The sequence below is a fragment of the Chiloscyllium plagiosum genome, chromosome 32 (genome assembly GCF_004010195.1).
Source record: "Chiloscyllium plagiosum isolate BGI_BamShark_2017 chromosome 32, ASM401019v2, whole genome shotgun sequence".
Taxonomy (NCBI): Eukaryota; Metazoa; Chordata; class Chondrichthyes; order Orectolobiformes; family Hemiscylliidae; genus Chiloscyllium; species Chiloscyllium plagiosum.
Genome location: NC_057741.1, coordinates 29,062,159 through 29,082,205, shown reverse-complemented (window position 1 = coordinate 29,082,205; position 20,047 = coordinate 29,062,159). Strand labels below are relative to the sequence as shown.

Here is a 20,047-nt window from a genome sequence, read left to right as displayed (position 1 = left end):
AAACTAGGTCAACCCCTCACTTGAAGGAACCCAACAAATTAACATCCATGGCACAAGCTGGTGCCCCTTTCAAAGGCCGTTATTCTCCAGGAAAGTCCTCTTTCATTGAGATTGAATCTAGATTTACTCTTGCATTTAAACAGTGGCATGATAATAACATTACTATTCCAGAGATCCAGAAGTCTGGACATTTTTTTTAATATTAATTCACTGGAATTGGGTATCACTGGCCAAGCCAGCATTTATAGTCCATCTCCAATTGCCCAGAGGGCAGTTAAGAGTGGACCATATTGCTGTAAGCTGGAGTCACATGTAGGCCAGACTTGGTAAAGTTGGCAGCTTCCTTCCCTGTAGGACATTAATGAATCAGATGAGCTTTTCCTGACAATTGGACATCATTAATTGCAAATGTTATTTTAAAAATCAAATTCAAATTCCACCATCTGCTGTGGAGGGGATTTGAACCCAAGTCCCAGAGCATTACTTCGGTCTCTGGATTAACAATCCCACTAGACTGTTACCTATCCCCCTTTGCCCGAAACGTCGATTTTGCCTGTCCTTAGACTTTGCCTGTCCTCGGATGCTGGCTGAACTGCTGTGCTCTTCCAGCACCACTGATCCAGAATCCACCTATCCCCCATCCCCCTATGACAAACAGACAAACAGACTGGGAGTAGAAATGGACCATTTGGTTCCTTGAGCCTGCTCCACCATTCAATAAACATGTGGCTGATCTGTTTCTGTTTCAAATTCCACATTCCCATCTATTTCCATTAACCCTCAACTCCTCTGCTGAATGAGGAATTAACTATATCTGCCTTAAAAACACGAATAGCCTTCCCTTCGCCACCTGCTGATGCAGTGTTTCAAAGGCTCGCACGGCTCTGAGCGAGGTTAAAAAAAACTCATCTCTGAAAATGGCAATCCCTCATTTTAAAACAGTGGCCCCTAGGTTCTGTACTCATTCACAAGGGGAAATATCCTTCCCACATCCACCTTGTGAAGACTGATCAGAATCTTCTGTACTTTGTGAGTTCAAATGCCACCAGAGCAGTTGAGGGAATTTCAATTCAATTAATTAATAAATCTGGAATAAAAAGTTGGTCTTATTAATAATCATAAAACTACTGGATTGTTGGAAAAACCCACCTTGTTCATTTATGTCCTTCGGGAAACAAAATCTGTTTTTACCTGGTCTGGCGTGCATGTAATTCTCGATTCACTGAGGAATGTGGCTAACTTTTAATTGTCCCTTGAAATGGTCTGGCAACCCACTTAATAATATCAAAATACTATGGAGAAAAAATCTCTAGAAGATTGGTCACGACTACCTTCTGGAGAACACTAAGGATGTGCAATAAATGCTGACCTTGTCACAATGCTGGTGTCCCAAGAACAGATATAAAAAGAAATTGTGTTTCCTGTACAAGGCGAATGTACTTAATTAAAATGCACTATTAAACAGAGCACAAACCAAATTTTTCATCATCTTATGAATCTCAATTAGATTACCTCTAAGTCTACAATGTTTTCATGCTTAATATTGATTCTTTTAATGAATTGTGATAACTCAGGTGCTTTTATCAAGTGGTCCTTGATCCTATTTCCATAGGGTCAGTATTGTCCATGGTATGCGACTAAGCCCGGACACAGTATTGCAAGTGAGACCTGACCATGATCTTGTTCAAGGACAAGTGGTTTCCCTTGTTTTATGTGGTCCACAGTTGCCCTGTGAACACATTCAACATCCTATTCACTCAGGTTATTTCTTCATGGCATTGCTACTGAACTTTCAGATGTTTTGCACGCGAATGTCCAGGTTGCTTTCACTTTCTGCATCTGTGTTACTCTGCATGTTCCTCAATTAAACCAGAGCTGAGACAAATCCCATAAAACATCAGTAGCTGTCCGAAGCAGTGGAGCATCATCAATAATTCTTGCATTTGCCTCTTGCACATGTTCATTTGCAAATTTGCAGACTGTGACCCCAACATTCTTTGTTTCATAAATTTATAAGATGTGGGCATTGCTGGGTGGGCCAGCAATCATTGCCCAACCCTAACTGCTTGCAGGAGGTAGGAGTGAGCCTGTGGTGTGAGAACACCCACAATGTTGTTAGGGAGTTCCAGGATTTTGACTCTGTGACAAATAAGGAACAATGATATATTTCCGAGTCAGGATTTATGTGACTTGAAGGGGAACTGGCAGGTGATAAATACCACTTACAAAGGGTATTTATCATCTACCCTTGACAATCTTCATGTTAGATATTGTGGATTTGGAAGTCACTATTGAGTTTTGTGGTGAATTTTAAATAATTACTTAAAAAATTAGTCCCAAAATTGATCCTTCCTGGATACTACTGGTGACTAGTCTCTGAAGAAAGCTAAATCCATCTGTTTATATCCTTATGACCAGTTATCAATCCACCTCAATCCATTACAATTAGTACCATAGGCCCCAATCTTGCAGAAACGTCTGTTGAGTTGTGGTGGTGCACTATGGATTACTCATCTCAATATGAATGCTGTAATCTTGTAATTCTAGATACTTTAACTTTTATTGCCATACCATGGCTAGCTAGAAATATCTCTCATTCCTATCATTTGCCATTGGCATGTGTTGGAAGGAATTTCATGTTGAAACTTGACTGGTCTGGCTACTCTCTGATCGCTCTTTCCTTAGCCTCCAATTCCTGGTTTAAGACTCAAAGGTGGACCTGCTGAGTTTGAGGCAGCTACACAACCAAATGATTTTATCAAGAGTGATCAAACTCTTTCTGGGTGGGGCAATGATTGCTGGCACACCCATAACTTATGAATTTATGAAACAAACAATGTTGGAGTCACAATTTGTAAAAGAAAACACTCAAATTTGCACAAGTGGTGAGTGCTAGCACAATTGATGATTCTCTAGTGCTTCAGACAGCTATTGACATTTTGTGGGATTAGGCTCAACTGTGGCAAATGATGTTTAATTGAGGAACATGCAGACTAATAGGCAAAGTCCAGTAGGCTTTCCTCAATCACCATCTTACTGACATCTTCAATAATTACAACCAAATTTGTATATGATGAAGCGACATTAGGCAGCCCCAATACACCCCCAATATCCAAGTTATCATATATTACATCCCTAATAACCCCCTCAGGATTTATTTTCTGACTAACATCCACCTAATAGGTCTGTTGTTATCTGGTTCCATCGAGACATCTTTTTATAAAACTTGGCACTACATTAGGTCCCTTACAGTCCATTGAGAACCTCCCAAATTGTTGTGAACTATTTTGGAGGCATTCTGCAGCATATGTCCCACCTATCTGGGGACTCTCAGATGGGTATCAGTCAGCCAGGTTCCACCCACCTACTTTCAAATCTTTGTTCCATTGAAAGAAACATGTTCATATGTTAATTTATTAATGAGCAATTATTAACGTATTTTTTATTTCTCTTGTTCTATAATTGGCTGCAGGGTTAACTGTGTCTACACTTATAAAAGTATTTCATTGGTTATAAAGATTAGATCAGATTGTAAAAGACCCAATATAAATGTAAAGTTTTTTTTAAGACAAAGTTTTGAATTTAGACGCAGCATTTAGGGTGTAATTCACAAGACATGAAGATAATGTTAGGAGAGAGTCTGAGTTGTGAGTTTGACAAGAGGTTGTGTGCCCAGCATTGATTGCAAGATACCCACACACTAGTACAATAATATTTTTAAATAGAGTGCATTTACTTGTGTAAAGTTAGGGCAGTCTCGTATAAAATATTAGCATATTTTCTCTTTATGGTATCTGACAGGAAGAGATTTCATTGAATTTACTGTTGGAGGAACAACAGCAATGAAGACTTACATTTAAATAACATCTGACCATTATAAGACACGAAGAAGAGGGTTGTTTGAGCAAAATTAACATCTCTTAAAGGAGGCAACCATGGGTCAGGTGACTAAACAGCTTTGTCAAAGATGGTAATTCTTAAAGAGGAATTTGGAGAGTAGAGTTTAACTCACTGAAGGACTAGCTTCTATTGGTAGTTGCAAAGGAAGTGACAGTCAGAAGAACATAGATCTTGGAAAGTTGTAGATTTGCATTTTAGAGTTTAGGCTTGGCATCGTTGTTATGTGCACTCGAATGAGTGCAGTGAAAAGTTTGTAATGTCACCACTTATGGTGCCATCTGAGGTACAGGGTACTTGGGTACAGATTCGTTACAAAATTGAAAGAATAATAAATAGTCTAGCATGGAAATACAAAGTTTTTAGACATTACTCAAATTACTCAAAGTCTAGCAAAGGAACAAAACATTTCTTTAAAAAGGACTTGAATTACAGTCCTATTCACCAAGTCGATGCCAGCATCTTGTCTCCAGACAGCAGGAGGCTTCCAAACTCGAGGCACCACTTTGGCCCAAAACGGACCCACCTCCTGAACGATGCTCATGTCCGCAACTCACCTCCTACACCAGCCCCCAGTATGGGAACCACCTCCTGCACCAGCCCCCAGTATGGGAACCACCTCCTGCACCAGCCCCCAGTATGGGACCCACCTCCTGCACCAGCCCCCGATATGGGAACCACCTCCTGCATCAGCCCCCGATATGGGAACCACCTCCTGCATCAGCCCCAAGTATGGGAACCACCTCCTGCATGAGCCCCCGATATGGGAACCACCTTCTGCACCAGCCCCAGTATGGGACCCACCTCCTGCATCACCCCCCAGTATCGGACCCACCTCCTGCACCAACCCCCAATATGGGAACCACCTCCTGCACAAGCACCCTGTATGGGAACCACCTCCTGCATCGGCCCCTGATATGGGACACACCTCCTGCACCAGCCCCCAGTGTGGGACCCATCTCTTGCACCAGCTCACGGTATTGGACCCACCTCCTGCACTAGCCCCCAATATGGGAACCACAACCTGCACCAACCCCTGGTATGGGAAACACCTGCTGCACCAGCCCTGGTATGGGACTCACCTCCTGCACCAGCCCCCAATATTGGTCCCACCTCCTGCACCAGCCCCCAGTCTGGGAACCACTTCCTGCCCCAGACCCCAGTGTTGACCCCATCTCCTGCACCAGTCCCCAGTATGGGACCTACCTCCTGCACCAGCCCCCAGTATGGGACCCACCTCCTGCACCAGCCCCGCTATGGGACTCGCCACTCCCCCCCTGACCTCCGGTCCAGCACCCATCTCCCCCCCACCCCCACTGGCCTCCCACCTCCCATGCCCGAGCTTATAGAATTATGGATAATCTTGACCACTATTTACATTGGGATGTGCCACCAATATCTGAGTTTTCATTGTTCTTTGCTGAGTAAAACCATGGACGTAACCTTATAAAATGCTTTCTTCATCAAAAATGAATTGTGTGTCCAGGTGGGACCATATTTGGGCTTATTCTTGGACTTTGAAAAGAATTGGCAGCTACTATGTTCATGCAGCTCTATGGTGTGATAACAATAGCTTTGTGTGACAGTACAATCCTGTCGGAAATGGCATACTGCGAGGGAATTAATTAGGGTGATCTCCTGGATGCCAAGCAGAACTTGGCAAGTGGTTCCTACTGTCTGTGCCTACAGACTCCTGTAAATAGTTTGCGTACTAGCAACTTTGCAACATTCACAAGCTCCTGCCACACAAATCTGCTGCTATTTAATTTTGTCTCTTATCAGGAGGCAGCAGGGCACGACTGGGATATAATAATAAGCTGCTACTCTGTCAGGTATTTATGACCAGTCACAGATTGGGGTTTTAGCAGTAAGTCCTGTGATCTGTTATATGCAACTAATTACTTGTTAATAGCATGCATTCACTCTTTTATGGTTGTGTGTATATCGGTGTGAATTTAACGGAGTAGATCAAAAATAAGCAGTGTTATTTTGACTGCCAGGTGAAGGAGTTGTATCAAATATTCCGAGTGAAATTTCCTGAAGCACCAAAAACAATATTGAGCGTAGACAGACATAGAGATAGACGTATCCTGTGGGTCAAGTTATGTGGGTCCTGCCTCCACTTGTCTCCATTGATGTTGCCATGAATGCAGGAAGTAGTATTGAACAGGTATCAGCCTTCATGTAATTCTGTGATTTGGTATTAGCAATGTTGACACAAAGTGCTACTGGAAATTCTCAGCATCTAGCTCTGGTAGCATCCGTGAGAGTTAACTTTTCAGGTCACTGTCCTTTCAATCAGAGCCTTAATTCAAGAGAAGGCCTGGAAAGAGCCTGATTGAAATGAAATCATCAGAACTTTTCGGCTACTGAAATATTGGCTGGGATTTAATTTGTGTGACGGGTGTCTCTCCCATTTGTCCTCAAACCAGACAGGAGAGCCCTGCATCCCTTTTCTCCAGCAGGCCCAATATGATTCCATTTCAATCAGGCGTTTTCGAAGGCTTTCATTGTGATTAAGCCCCAGTGAGTGGAGATGCCAAGGAGCCAGTACCTACAACATTACTGCAAACAATGCCTGCTGCTGGTACTGGAGTGGGGCCTAAACCATGAGGATCATTGATGGATTCCCAGATGGATGTGAGTGGGGTGGAAAGTGTGTGGTCAATAGGTGTTGGGGATGGAGGTCAGAAGAAAGGATGAGAAGTGGATTTCTACAGTGCTCCATCTTCCTGATGCTGAGTCGGCCACAAAGTTACCCTGAGAGCACAGGGGATAGACTGCTGGCAAATGAAGCATCCCAGCAGGGTGAAAGCCAGTGGTGGTGAGATGAGGCCTACAAAGCCCTCCCTTGATGTCTGTGTCTGAAGGCTACCTGTAAATGGCCATGTCTGGAGTTACGCAGCTTATTGCTGCTCCTGCAACCAAATGGCCTCTGGGCTGCCAGCCAGCTTCCCCTTCTCTGGTTTTCCACCTGGAAGCTGCTTCAAGGAAGGTGAAGTGCCACCCACCAACTGCTAGGACCTGGAAGCTGACTGGAAAAGCCCCATTGGCCTTCTCGAACTGGTCTTGTAAGAGGCTGTTTAGAACCTGGATCAGTCACCCAGTGTTTGTGGTTGGGTAGCTCTCTGCCCCACCATTCTACCTCCATGAAAATGACATGAACGTAGGAGTAGTAGCTTTTTATTTGTCATTTCTACCACATACAACTGATCCAGTAAAAATGAGACAGTGTTTCTCCAGAACCAAGGGTGCTACATGGACATCATAAACTACACACTCGTACACGGTGTAAAGTGAATAAGAAGTGCAAGTTGGAGTGTAACAGAAGGATGATGGATAATAGACAAATTTCTAGTAGCAATATGAAAGAGTTTCAGACTGGAAAGAGTCCGATTATACAGAGTTAAAGAGCCTGATGGCTTGGGGGAAGAAACTGTTGCATAGTCTGGCCGTGAGAGACCAAATGCTCCGGTATCTTCTGCCAGATGGCAGGAGGGAGAAGAGTTGAGTGAGGGGTGTGTGGGATCTTCCACAATACTCTTAACCTTTCGGATGCAGCTTGTGGAGTAAATGTCTGTAATGGAGGGGAGAGAGACCCCTATGATCCTCAGCTGTCCTCACTATCCGTTGAAGGGTCTTACAATCCAGACGGTGCAATTCCTGAACCAGGCAGTGATGCAGCAGCTCAGGGTACTCTCAATGAACCCTCTGTAGAATGTGGTGAGGATGGCAGGGTGGGAGGTAGGCTTTCCTCAGCTTGCCCAGAAAGCAGAGACGCTGCTGGGCTTTCTTGGTTATAGAGCTGGTGTGGAGAGTCCAGGTATGATTCTCCACCAGGCGTACACCAAGAAAACTGGTGTTCTTCATGTTTTCCATGGGGAAGCCATTGATGTCCAGCAGAGAGTGGTCACTCTGTGCCCTCCTGAAGTCAACAACCATCTCATTCATCTTGTTCACGTTCAGAGACAGGTTGACTCGTCATTCCTGCTGATGAGACCCACTACTGTCGTGTCATCGGTGAATGTGATGATGTGATTTGACCTGTACATCACTGCACAGTCGTGTGTCAGCAGGGTGAACAGCTGTGGACTGAGCACACAGCCCTGGGAGGGCCCCATGCTCAGTGTGATGGTGTTGGAGATACTACTCCCAATCCGGACTGACTGAGGTCTCCCAGTCAGGAAGTCCAGGATCCAGTTACAAAGGGAGGTATTTAGGCCCAGCAGACACAGCTTTCCAATCAGGTGCTGAGGAATGATAGTGTTGAATGCAGAACTGAAGTCTATGCACAGTAATCTGACGTAGATGTCATTCTTCTCCAGGTGGGTGAGGGCCAGATGGAGGGTGATGGAAATGGCATAATCTGTTGAGTGGTTAGGTCAATACGCCAACTGCAGATTGTCCCATAGGGTGGGAGGTGGGGGGGGGCAGAGCGGGCGGCAGGGTCTTAATATGTCTCATCACGAGCCTATCGAAACACTTCATGATGATGGGTGTTAGTGCAATGGGGTGGTATTCATTAAGACAGGATGCTGAAAACTTCTTCGGCATGGGGACAATGGTAGCTGCCTTGAAGCACGTTGGAACTATGGTGCAACTCAGGGAGATGTTGAAGATGTCCATGAGAATATCCACCAGTACGTCAGAGCATCCTCTGAGCACTCTGCCAGGAATGTTATCTGGACCAGCAGCCTTACATGGGTTGACTCTGCATAGCCAGGAGGTGGGCACCCACCCCAGCACTGCCACTTCCAGCTCCTGCCCACATCCAGCCCCAGCTTTCTGGCATGTCAAGCCTCATGTTTCAGCGTGATGACATTCCATTAGATCTGGAACAATATTAACGAAGATTAAAGGCAGGCTGGAATGCTACAGAAACCCCAATGCAGGAGCATATTCTGGTTAAAGATCCTATCAAATGAATACTCTGTAGGAATGTGGAAGTTGAATTATACCTGGATCTCAGTTTGAACTAATGACCAAAACAAACTGGACTCTTCCCAATCTGTATAGAGTCACGATAGAAAGCATCCTATCTGGGTGCCTCACAGCGTGGTTTGGAAACTGCTCCTCTTAAGACAGCAAGAAACTACAGAGAGCTGTGAACACAGCCCAGTCCATCACAGAAACCAGCCTTCCATCCATTGACCCCATCCACGCTTCCTGCTGCCTTGGGAAAGCAACCAATACCATCAAAGACCCCTCCCACCCTGGTTATACTCTCTTCCACCCTCTTCCATCAGGAGACGATATAAAAGTTTGAATAGATGTACAAACAGATTCAAGAACAACTTCTTCCCCAATTTTATCAGAGTTTTGAACAGACCTTCAAATGTTAGTATTGATCTCTCTCTCTCTCTCTGCAGCTGTAATGCTGTATTCTGCACTCTGTTTTCCCTGATCTCTTTATATTGCATGATCCTTCTGTAGAGCACACAAAACAACACTTTTCACTGTACATGTGACAACAATAAAATAAATCAAAAAAATTGGGGAGTGATGCTCGAAGTAGAATTTTATATTCTGCCCAAAATTAGTTTTGAGGCAATATACACTTAAGTGACTCAGCGTTTAGGATTAATACACTCTCTGAAGGATCTCAGTTGGTTGTTTTGGTTTAGAATTAATCAAAAAATCAAATTGCAGATGTAGGTTAATACCGAAGAGATAATCATTGCTGACTGGAAGCCTTCACTGCAACTTCAAATGCTCAATCTAGCAGAAGAAATATAATTTTTTCTAAACGTGACAAGGTTTGGCTTTAAAGTTATCTCGATCTTCTGAGTCATACAGTTTTGTTGCAGTGTTTCAGCATTGAGGAAATGTTCACAAGCCCCTGTTGAAGAAGTCAAGGCGAAAGAAATGAGACAGTTACTTTTAAAATCAATTATCTGTGGTTTGGTCTTTTTCTTTAACCTCTTAATTCTTTAGTACTCATAACTGATGTAGTTTATATAGATTTCTGCAGGGCCTTTGACAAGTTTTCACATGGGAAAATGATAATGAAGGCAAAAGCTCAGGAGATCCAGGGTAACTTGGCAAGTTGGATTCAAACTCGGCATCATTACAGGGAACAAAGTGTTGATGGTAGAAACCTGTTTGTGTGATTGGAGCCCAGTGTACAGTACTTTATCACAGGGATCAATACTGTGTCCCTTATAGTTTGTGATAGTCTTAGTGATCCAGATGAGAATGTGGGGGGTGATGATAAGTAAGCTTACAGATGAGATGGGTGCATGACAGTGAAAAGGAAGGTGTTAGATTACAAGAAGATATAAATGGGCAGAATCAAATGGCAGATGGAATCTACATTTGACAGATGTGAGGTGATACACTGGAAGAACTAACAAGACAAGGGAGTACTCAATGAATGCAAGACACTAGGAAGCTCAGATCCCTGAAGGTGATAGGATAGGTTAATAGGGTGATTAAGAAAGGGTGACACAACTCTATCAGTTGTATGTGGTAGAAATGACAAATAAAAGCTACTCTCATGTAGGACGGTTGCCTTTATTAGTTGTGGAATAGATTATAAGAGCAGGGAGGGTATGTTGAAGCTGTGCAGAACTTTGATGAGACCACAGTTGGAGTACTGGTCACCATACTACAGAGGAATCTCGATTATCCGAAAGAGATGGGCATTATTTCGTTCGGATAATTGATTATTCGGATAATCGATTTTAACTTAAACAGGGTAAGTCATACTGATCTAACACTGTGCTCTACCTGAGAATTTGTTGAAATCTATTATTTTAATGTGTGCGCCATTGAAACAAACTAATCTTTACCATCTGCAAATTACAGGTTAAAATGAGAAGAACTAAACCCTTAGCATGAAATCCCAGCATTAAAAAGGTCCTGAACAGCTTCTACGATCGCATGACCATTTACAGTATCAGTTTCCAGGAACTCAGCCTCGTGATAGAAAGGCAGAAACCCCGCCTTGCACATACGTTTATGTTCTTGGCTATGTTTTTAAACGAACGGCCGGGTAACATGCCAGGAATACTGTAAATCACTTACTTTTGCAAAGGACTGTGTAACAACCCTTAAAAAATCCAGTCCCTGTTGCTTGAGGTGCTTGCGTTCCTTTGTTTTCACCAGCATTTTCCCATGTTCTTCAGTACAGGTAAATCAAATACACTTAACTCTTTAATGAAACGTTTTTTGCAGGACCTTGAAATCTTTTTCGGATAATCTGATATTCGGATAATCGATATTTGGATAATTGATATTCAGATAATTGAGGTTCCTCTGTACAGAGAGGATGTGATTGCAGTGGAAGGGATGCAAAGGAGATTCATCAGGGCGTTCCCCGAGATGGAGTATTTTGGTGATGAAGAGAGGCTGGATAAGCTCAGGTTGTTCTTTCTGGAGCGGAGAAGTTGAGGGATACTCTGATAGAGGTTTACAAAAATATGAGGGGAACACACAGGGTGAATAGAGAGCAGCTGTCCCCTTTAGTTGGACGGTCAATAACAAGGGGGCATACTTTTAAAATGAAAGGCAGGAGGTTTTGAGGGGGTTTGAGGAAAAACCGTTTCAGCCAGAGGATGGTGGGAATCTCAAACACACTGCCTGGGAGGGGAGGTGAGGCAAGAAACCTCACAACCTTTCAAAAGTACTTGGACAGGCACTTCAGCCTAGTTCAGGAAAGTGGGATTAGTGAGGGTAGTAGTCCATTTTTTAGCAGTACACATTTGATGGGATGAAGATCCTCATTTATACTGTATAATTTTATGGATTTTTCCAGGTTCCCTGAAACTGATTGTTTAAATGGCTTATCTGTATGGAACAGCCAGTGTGCCTCTTTGATTCATCACAATAACTATTTCACTTAAGGTACATTTCTCTGAGTGAATATACCAGCTGATGTAACATGGTATTGCCTGGTGTTCTCTTGTCTAACTGATAACCTGGACAGTTCCTTTCGCTATGCAAAAGTGAGGACAGCAGATGCTGGAGATCAGAGTCTAGATTAGAGTGGTGCTGGAAAAGCACAGCAGGTCAGGCAGCATCCGAGGAGCAGGAAAATCGATGTTTTGGGCAAAAGCCCTTCATCAGGAATTTATCTCTCCACCGCGGAGGCTCCCTGCCTTCATTCCTGATGAAGGGCCTTTGCCCGAAATGTCAGTTTTCCTTCTCCTTGGATGTTGCCTGTGCGTTTAGCTACTCCTTGTGATAATGTCTCTCCCACATTTGGGTAATCTTTTACCTCTGCGCTCTTTGACCAATCTTGGCTCCCAGTTAAGCAGCATCCCAATTTTAAAACTCCGCATCATTGTTTTCAAACACCCTTTGTGGCTCCCTGTCATTATAATCTCTCCCTGTTTCCCAATCCTCCAAAATATTGGATTTAATTCTGCTCACGTCAGCAGCCCACTGATTTTAATCTCTCTGTCATCAGTGGGTGTGCCTACATCTGCCTGGGCTGTAGCGTCTAGAATTCCCCCACTAAACCTTTGTGACTCAATACCCTCTTTCCTCCTTTAAGATACTCCTTTCAAACTATCTGTTTGACTAAGCTGTTGACCATTTGTTCTAACAGCTTCTTAAATGGATGTGTGCTTAGTTTCACTTTGTACCACTCATGTGAAGGGTATTGATGTAATTTATCACCTTAGAAGTGCTCTTTAAATACAGGTTGCTGTTGATGTAATTAGGTCTTGAGGTCAGTTGAAGGATAATTCTTGCTGGGCACTGTTTGAGATTGGCAGCTCCTTGTCTGTCCTCCTTGTTATCTCAACAACCTCTTCAGGTTATCTCAAGATAAGAAATTACAGCAGCTAGTAATTGGATTTCTGTCTATGTTTGTACTTTTGTAAGAGTTGCTCAGTTGCAACTTAAAATGAAGTTTGCCACCTGCCCTTTAATGGACCCTGTGATCAACAGAAATGTAAACATGGGCAACTGAGCATTCTTCAGTTAACAACATCACGTCAATGGACAAACGCAGATCTGAAATCAGCCATATCCTAATAGCAAATGGTGGGTTCAAGTCCATATTAAATCTGAGCTTTTACGTCATCAGATTCCTGAGGTAATGTCACACTCATGCATGTACTGTGGACGTGACGTAAGGTTAAAAATCTTTTTGTAAAAGATCTCATGAAACTATTTACAGAACAAACACCAATATTCAATTTCAACAATGCACTTGGTTGGCACAGTGGCTAGCACTGCTGCCTCACAGTGCCAGGGAGCCAGGTTTGATTCTAGCCTCAGATGACTGTTTGTGTGGAGTTTGCACATTCTCCCCGTGTCTGTGTGGGTTTGCTCCGGTTTCCTCCCAGAGCCCAAAGATGGGTAGGTTAGGTGAATTGGCCATGCCAAGTTGCCCATAGTGTTAGATGCATTTATCAGAGGGAAATGGGTCTGGATGGGTTACTCTTTGAGGGCTGGTGTGGACTTGTTGGGCTGAAGGGCCTGTTTCCACACTGTAAGAGAATCTTTAAAAAAAAGCTTATTATCTAGTTGTTGTTACTTGCTGTGATGTGGTTTCCTACTTTTTCACTTGTCGGAAACAAAAAGTAATTTATTGGATGTAAAATTCATTGGGGCAGCCTGAGGTTGTGAAAAGTTTGAAAGGAGTATCTTAAAGGAGGAAAGAGGGTATTGAGTCACAAAGGTTTAGTGGGGGAATTCTAGACGCTACAGCCCAGGCAGATGTAGGCACACCCACTGATGACAGAGAGATTAAAATCAGTGGGCTGCTTTTCCAGCAACACATTTTCGGGCATGAGACCTTCTTCAGGAATGAGCCCTCATTCCTGAAGAAGGGCTTATGCCCGAAACATCGATTCTCCTGCTCCTTGGATGCTGCCTGACCTGCTGCGCTTTTCCAGCAACACATTTTTCAGCTCACTAACAATTGCAGCCATTCAGCCGATTCAAAAGATCATTAATATCATCATTAACTATTAGCCCTTCGTCCTATCCCATACAATCACCCCTCAGCCTCCGGCGCTCCAGGGAAAACAGCCCCAGGCTATTCAGCCTCCCCCTGGACCTCAAAACCTCCAACTCTGGCAATACAGATGAGGGTCTGCAATATTGCATATTTCAGATGAAATATTTAAATGAAAACAGGCTGCTCTCTGGGGTGGGTTTAAAAGACCTCATTGCAATATTTGAAGAAGAGCAGAAGACTTCCCCTGGGGATCCTTGTCCATTTTCATCACTGAGCCAGCATCAGTAAAACAGACAAGTTCGTCATCGTTGGTTGTGGTATTCCTTACAATTCATCAGGAAGTGGTGGAGGCTGGTACATCAATAACTAAGGTGGGGGATATTTCTCTCCAGGTAAATGGAAAGGAAGCGGGTTAAAAATAAAATTAATTGGAACATTACAGCAAAAGTGAGCAATTCGGCTCACTAAACCTGCACCATTCAATAAGATCATGGTTTATCATCCACTTTACTGCATTTTCTCCCATACTATTGTTATATCCCTCAATGTCATTGGCATTTAGAAATCTGCCAATTTCTGTTTTAAGCATGCTCATTGACTGAGGGTGTGGAATTCCAAAGCTTCACAACTGTCATAGAACTGTAGAACCCTACAGAGTGGAAGCAGGCCATTCAGTCCATCAAGTCCATATCGACCCTCTGAAGAGGATCCCACTCAGACCCCCCCCACCACAACTCTATCCCTGTAACCCTGCATTTCCAATGGCTAATCTACCTAGCCTGCACATCCCTGGACACTATGGACAATGTAGCATGGTCAGTCCATCTAATCTGTACATCTTTGGACTATGGGAGCAAAGCAGAGCATTCTTCTCATCTCTGTCCTAAATGGTGTTCCCTCTATTTTGAAATTATGTTCCTTGATTGTAGACTCACTATGCAAGAGAAATATTTGTCCCACATCTATCCTGTCTATTCCTTGAAGTATTTTCTAGATCTCATAGAGATCACCTCTTATGCTTCAAGTCTCCAAAGGATACAGGCTCAGTTTCCTCAGTCTCTCTCCATAGTCTCTCTCCTCGGACTTTCCCAATGCACCACCAGCTAGTACACTTTATGGGTGGCTAAGTGGTTAACACTGCTGCCTCACAGTGCCAGGGACCCAGGTTTGATTCCAGCCTTGGTCGACTGTCTGTGTGGAGTTTGCACACTCTCCCTATGTCTACGTGGGTTTCCTCCGGGTGCTCCAGTTTCCTCCCAAAATCCAAAGATGTGCAGGTCAGGCGAATTGGTTGTGCTAAATTGTCCATAGTGTTCAGGGATGTGTAGGTTAAATGCATTATTCAGGGGTAAATGTAGGGGAATGGTCTGGGTGGGTTACTCTTCAGAGGGTTGGTGTGGACTTGTTGGGCTGATGGTCCTGTTACACACTGTAGGGATTCTATGTATATGTATTATCCTCCAACTGGCCTGATATTCTATTTTGATTTAATCCCTACCCTCCCCTTCACTTTTTTGTTTACTTAGACATTACCCTTGAAGAGAAGGCCGCCGCCTGTCACTGGCCACTTGGGTGTTTTCTCTTCCTGCTGGTGGAATATTAATAAAGTTGTCTGCACACGTTGTTTCTTCACTGTGTCCTATACCTGCACGAACATGACATGGGTGCTGGGGAGAAATGAGCACCACCGCTGTTTGGCAGTCGTGTGGGGATTTAAAAAAAACCCAGGAGATTAGAATCTTCTCAGTTCAGGAGTCTGACTCTGAGCTGGATGGCCACAGCCAGTGTGATGTGCATAAGTAAATAAAGGGTGGCTTAGTTACGGGTTACCGGACTCTCTGCAGTTAAAAATAAATAACTGGTCTGATTCCCTGTTTTCTCAACAGACAAGAGAGGTGGCTGTTATCCCACAGGGAAATCTGACTAGGCTGGACCTCCAAGGTACCCTCCACCCTGGCAGCACATTCCAGACTCCTACCACTCTATGTGTAAAAACACTTGCTGCTTACATGCTGTACATCTCTATGACTCTATATCTCCTTAGAACTCTCTCCTTCTCACCTTAAATGCATGCCTGCTAGTTTTACACATTTCAGCTCTGGGAAAAAGGTTCTGACTGTCAACCCTATCTATGCATCTCATAATTTTAAAATCTTCTATCAAGTCCTCCCTTAGCCTCTGCTGCTCCAGAGAAATATTCTAAATGTCGCCTCACCAAAGTCTTATAAAGCTGCAACATGACATGTTAAGTCTTCTGCTCAATTGCCCGACCAATAAAGGCAAGCATGCAAATCACCTTCTTTATCACCCTATCTACTTGTGTGGCCACTTTCAGGGAGCTATGGATTTGAACCCCAGGATCCCTCTGTACATCAATGGGCAATAAATGCTGACCCAGCCAGCAATACCATCATCCTATGAATGAATAAAAATAAAATAGGTGCAGCATATGCTTTTGGAAAATAGTTGTGGCTGACGTATTGCTTATTCTTTGACTTCTGAGTATGGTCACTCACATTACACTGACACTGAGTGTGCCTGTTCCCTTACAAAGCATAGGCAAAAGTGAGGACTGCAGATGTTGGAGATCAGAGTTGAGAGTGTGTTGCTGGAAAGGCACAGCAGTTCAGGCAGCATCCGAGGAGCAGAAGAATTGACATTTTGGGCATAAGCCCTTCATCAGGAGTGACAGGGCTTATGCCTGAAACATCGATTCTCCTGCTCCTCGGATGCTGCCTGAACTGCTGTGCTTTTCCAGCACCACACTCTTGACCCTTACAAAGCATACTCAAGTTAGAAGTTGGCACCATTGAGACATGGGAGAGTGGGAAATATGAATAAGGGGAAAAACAAAGTTTCTGCCAATGTAAGTTGTTTTAATTTCCACAGAAATGACCACACTTGTAAGTGGAGCTGAAACGGAGATGTATTCCATTGAATAGCCCACTTGATTCCCAGCTCTACTCATTCAAATTTATTTATGGCAAAGAATATTTCAATGTAATAGCTGGCTGATTATCTACATTATTTATATAATAAAAGTCTTATCTCATTTGCAGAATATTTGTTGTGTTTCCCTTGACATTGTACTGTGTCATTAGCGATTATAAATATAGATAATTTAGGAAGATTTAGTATTAATGCCAAACTTTGTTTGGAAAATAAATTGAAGGTGAGAGTACCTTTTAATTATGTCTCTGTGAAATATTGAATGATGAAATATTCAATAATTTCTTGCCTCCTTTCAAATGGACTGTAGAGAGAGGACCCGAGGCTACAATTTCACAACATTTGAGCTGGTAGACTTTTAGAACTACTGTTATGTTGCAAAAGTGTGATCACCAAACTCTGAAAGACTGAATTTGCGATGGAAATCACAGGTACATTGTGACTAGCAACCACTCCACTCTCCGGAGTGAAATTGCTGAGAATCAATTAATTTTCCATCGGGGAATCACATTGGTTGCCACATTGACTTGAATAGCTTTCAGATGTTCAAGATTTCCAACTGAAATTGATGTTTAGGCTTCTTTTAAATGTATAGATCCTGGTCCTATTCTGGCTACGGGATTCCAAATGTGAAACTTAAGGCCAATGTGTACACTGTGCTAGTTGTGGGTTGTGGTTGGGATGCAGCAACCTCATCAGTGGCCCTTCATTGGAAGTATTCCGCCGGGGACTACAATCGAAACTGCAGTCTGTTTTTGATTTGATTCTTCTGTTTTTTTTTAATATCCCATGTAACCTCCACCCCCCCACCCCCCAACTCAGAATCACTCACCTTTTATTTTAAGCCTGTCAGTGGGACCAGCCTATGAACCAACTAGCCACCACCCCTTACCCTGGCTCAGTCCGACCGACTGAAATGCTCAGTTTTTGTCACTAAATTTGGGATCAGAAAGCCTCTGACGCTAATTTGGAACAGTGTTTGAGTCTGTACTGGGAGCTGGTTGAATTTCTCAGAATCTGTTTTGGAGCGCTCTACCCCCTTTTTACAAAATGAATATGTTAACCGGAAATGGAGCATGATTAATGTAAAGCTAATTGAACAGGAAAAGGTCTTGAATGTGAATCATTCTTGCTGTAAATTGGTAATGTCATTCTAGACATGGCTTCATTTGTCATCAGCTAATGTTCCTGGGAGATTAGAGCCGTGTATAAGATAGCAACCTGACAGAAAATTAACAGCCAGTGAAGGTTCCATTCTGCGAGAAAATAAATAAGTGTGTCAAACTTGTTTTCAAAGAATCAAATAATCCCTACAGTGCAGATAGAAGCCATTTGGCCCATTGAGTCTGCACTGATCCTCTGAAGAGCATCCCCCCACCATCCTGTCCCCGTAACTTCTCATTTACCATTGTTAGTCCACTTAACCTGCTTCCTTACATTGTTGATCTCCTGTGGCATTGCTCGCTGATAGTAGATGGAAGTGTTGTGGACTAACCATGTTGAGTTCCTGATGAAGGGTTTTTGCCCGAAATGTCGATTTTCCTGCTCCTTGGATGCTGCCTGACCTGCTGTGTTAGGTTCTGGCACCAACTAACTGCCTTAATGCTGCTGGTTGGGCAAGAAGGTGACAGAATATAATGTGAAGGTATTCACTTTGGTAAAAAGCATAGAAAAGCCAAATCTTTTCCGAAAAGTTGAGAGATTACCAGATGTTGGTTTGCAGATGGATCGAAGTAACCAGGCAGGAGCAGGAAAAGTAATTGGAAAGGCAAACTGTGCGTTCATCCTGGCCTGCATGATATTGGCTGCCTGACCTGTGTTTTCCAGCACCACTCTAATCTTGATTCTAATCTCCAGCATCTGCAGTACCCACTTCCGTCCACTTAACCTCCCCATCCAAGGGCACTACGAGGCAATTTAGCATGGCTAGTCCATCCACCTTTTGCTCACTTGCTTTTAGTCCAGAATTCAACAGATTTCTGCTGAGGTGTCGGGCGTCTTGCCTACTGACTGGAGGGCTGATGAAGGATACCTCTGCCTTTTTATAATAAGGCTTTCAGAGTCACGCATCGGTCAGGCAGTATTGAGGTCACCGGCGAGGCCTTCCCTGGATTCACTTCGGGGCCTGAAAGGCACTGGCCAATCGTCAGCTGGAAGCTCTAAGGTGTGAAGGTGGGGTTGGGGGTTCACGTCTCTCGTTGGAGGGACACAGCCTGGAGTTCTAAGATTGTGGAGGACCCAGGTTACAGATAAGTCATGTGAGAGTGTTGGGTGGAGGGTGTCTTGCAGGATATGGGGAGAAAACTGATGAGGGCGGGAGGGGATGTTAGGAAGCAGGGCAGGTGGTTGTGGGAGGGCTGTTGGGTTGGGGGCGGGGATTGACAATCATCAGATGTCCGACTCCTTCCTGATAACCCAACCTCTTGAATTGGCACTGATTTCCTGAGAGAGGAGCCAGCACTTTTCTCCACCACTCTTCAAATCCTAATGTGACAAGTTCCATTTCTCCTGTCATATATACTGTATGGTGACTGGCCTGCATGATATTGGCTAAATCCCAGAGGACAGGGTGTAGAATTAATTATTAATTGGCCATTGAAGACCCTGAGTCTGCAACAGCGTGGGTAGGTGGACATTTGCATGTTCCTTCCCACACATAATCCCTGGTCGAAGCAGGAAGGTGTCAAGACTCGGGTAGGCCCATCATCACCTGACTTGAGTTAATTGCCCTAATCACCTCCAAGGATAGCACCAAGAGACAGCAGGAGATTCCAGCCCCATGTGAAGGAATTTAGGAGCCTTGAGGATATATACAGCAGCTTTTCATTCTCGTGCAGTTAATGGTTATTGGTCAACACAGATATAATGGGCAGAAGGGCCTTTTCCTGTGCTGTTTGACTCTTTCTGTCAACATTGATTGCCAGGGTGGTATTTGTAGGCCATTGCTGATTGTTCTTGAGTAGGTGGTAGGCATTTTGAACCACTGCTGTCCCCCTTCTGACAGTGGTCCTGCAAGGCACACGGTTTCAGGAATTTGATAGTACAGGAAAAACAGTGATGCATATGTGACTCAAAGATGATAGTGATCCCATATATCTACTGCCCTTCACTCTTGAGACAGAGCAGCTTGTGGGTTTAGATGCTCAACAGTGACACAACCAGATAAGCAGCAGCATATGGTCTAATGTAGCCATGGAGTGTGAAACAATAAGAAATGGAAGGGGTACACACAATCAACGTTTACAGATTGAGGACCAGAAAACCAGAGGTGGCACAATCCCCTGTTTA

At 43.7% G+C, this 20,047-nt stretch overlaps 1 protein-coding gene across 1 annotated transcript; it reads left to right on the top strand.

The window, feature by feature from the left end:
• Positions 1 to 4,433: 4,433 nt before the first annotated feature.
• LOC122539254 (proline-rich protein 1-like) lies at positions 4,434 to 5,066 on the top strand. Its single transcript, XM_043673956.1, has one exon. The coding sequence runs from the start codon at positions 4,434 to 4,436 to the stop codon at positions 5,064 to 5,066; it is 633 nt and encodes a 210-aa protein (XP_043529891.1).
• The last annotated feature ends 14,981 nt before the right edge of the window (positions 5,067 to 20,047 follow it).

Excerpts from the sequence above, each read along its gene's own strand:
- LOC122539254 (XM_043673956.1), top strand. The coding sequence starts at position 4,434 with ATGCTCATGTCCGCAACTCACCTCCTACACCAGCCCCCAGTATGGGAA.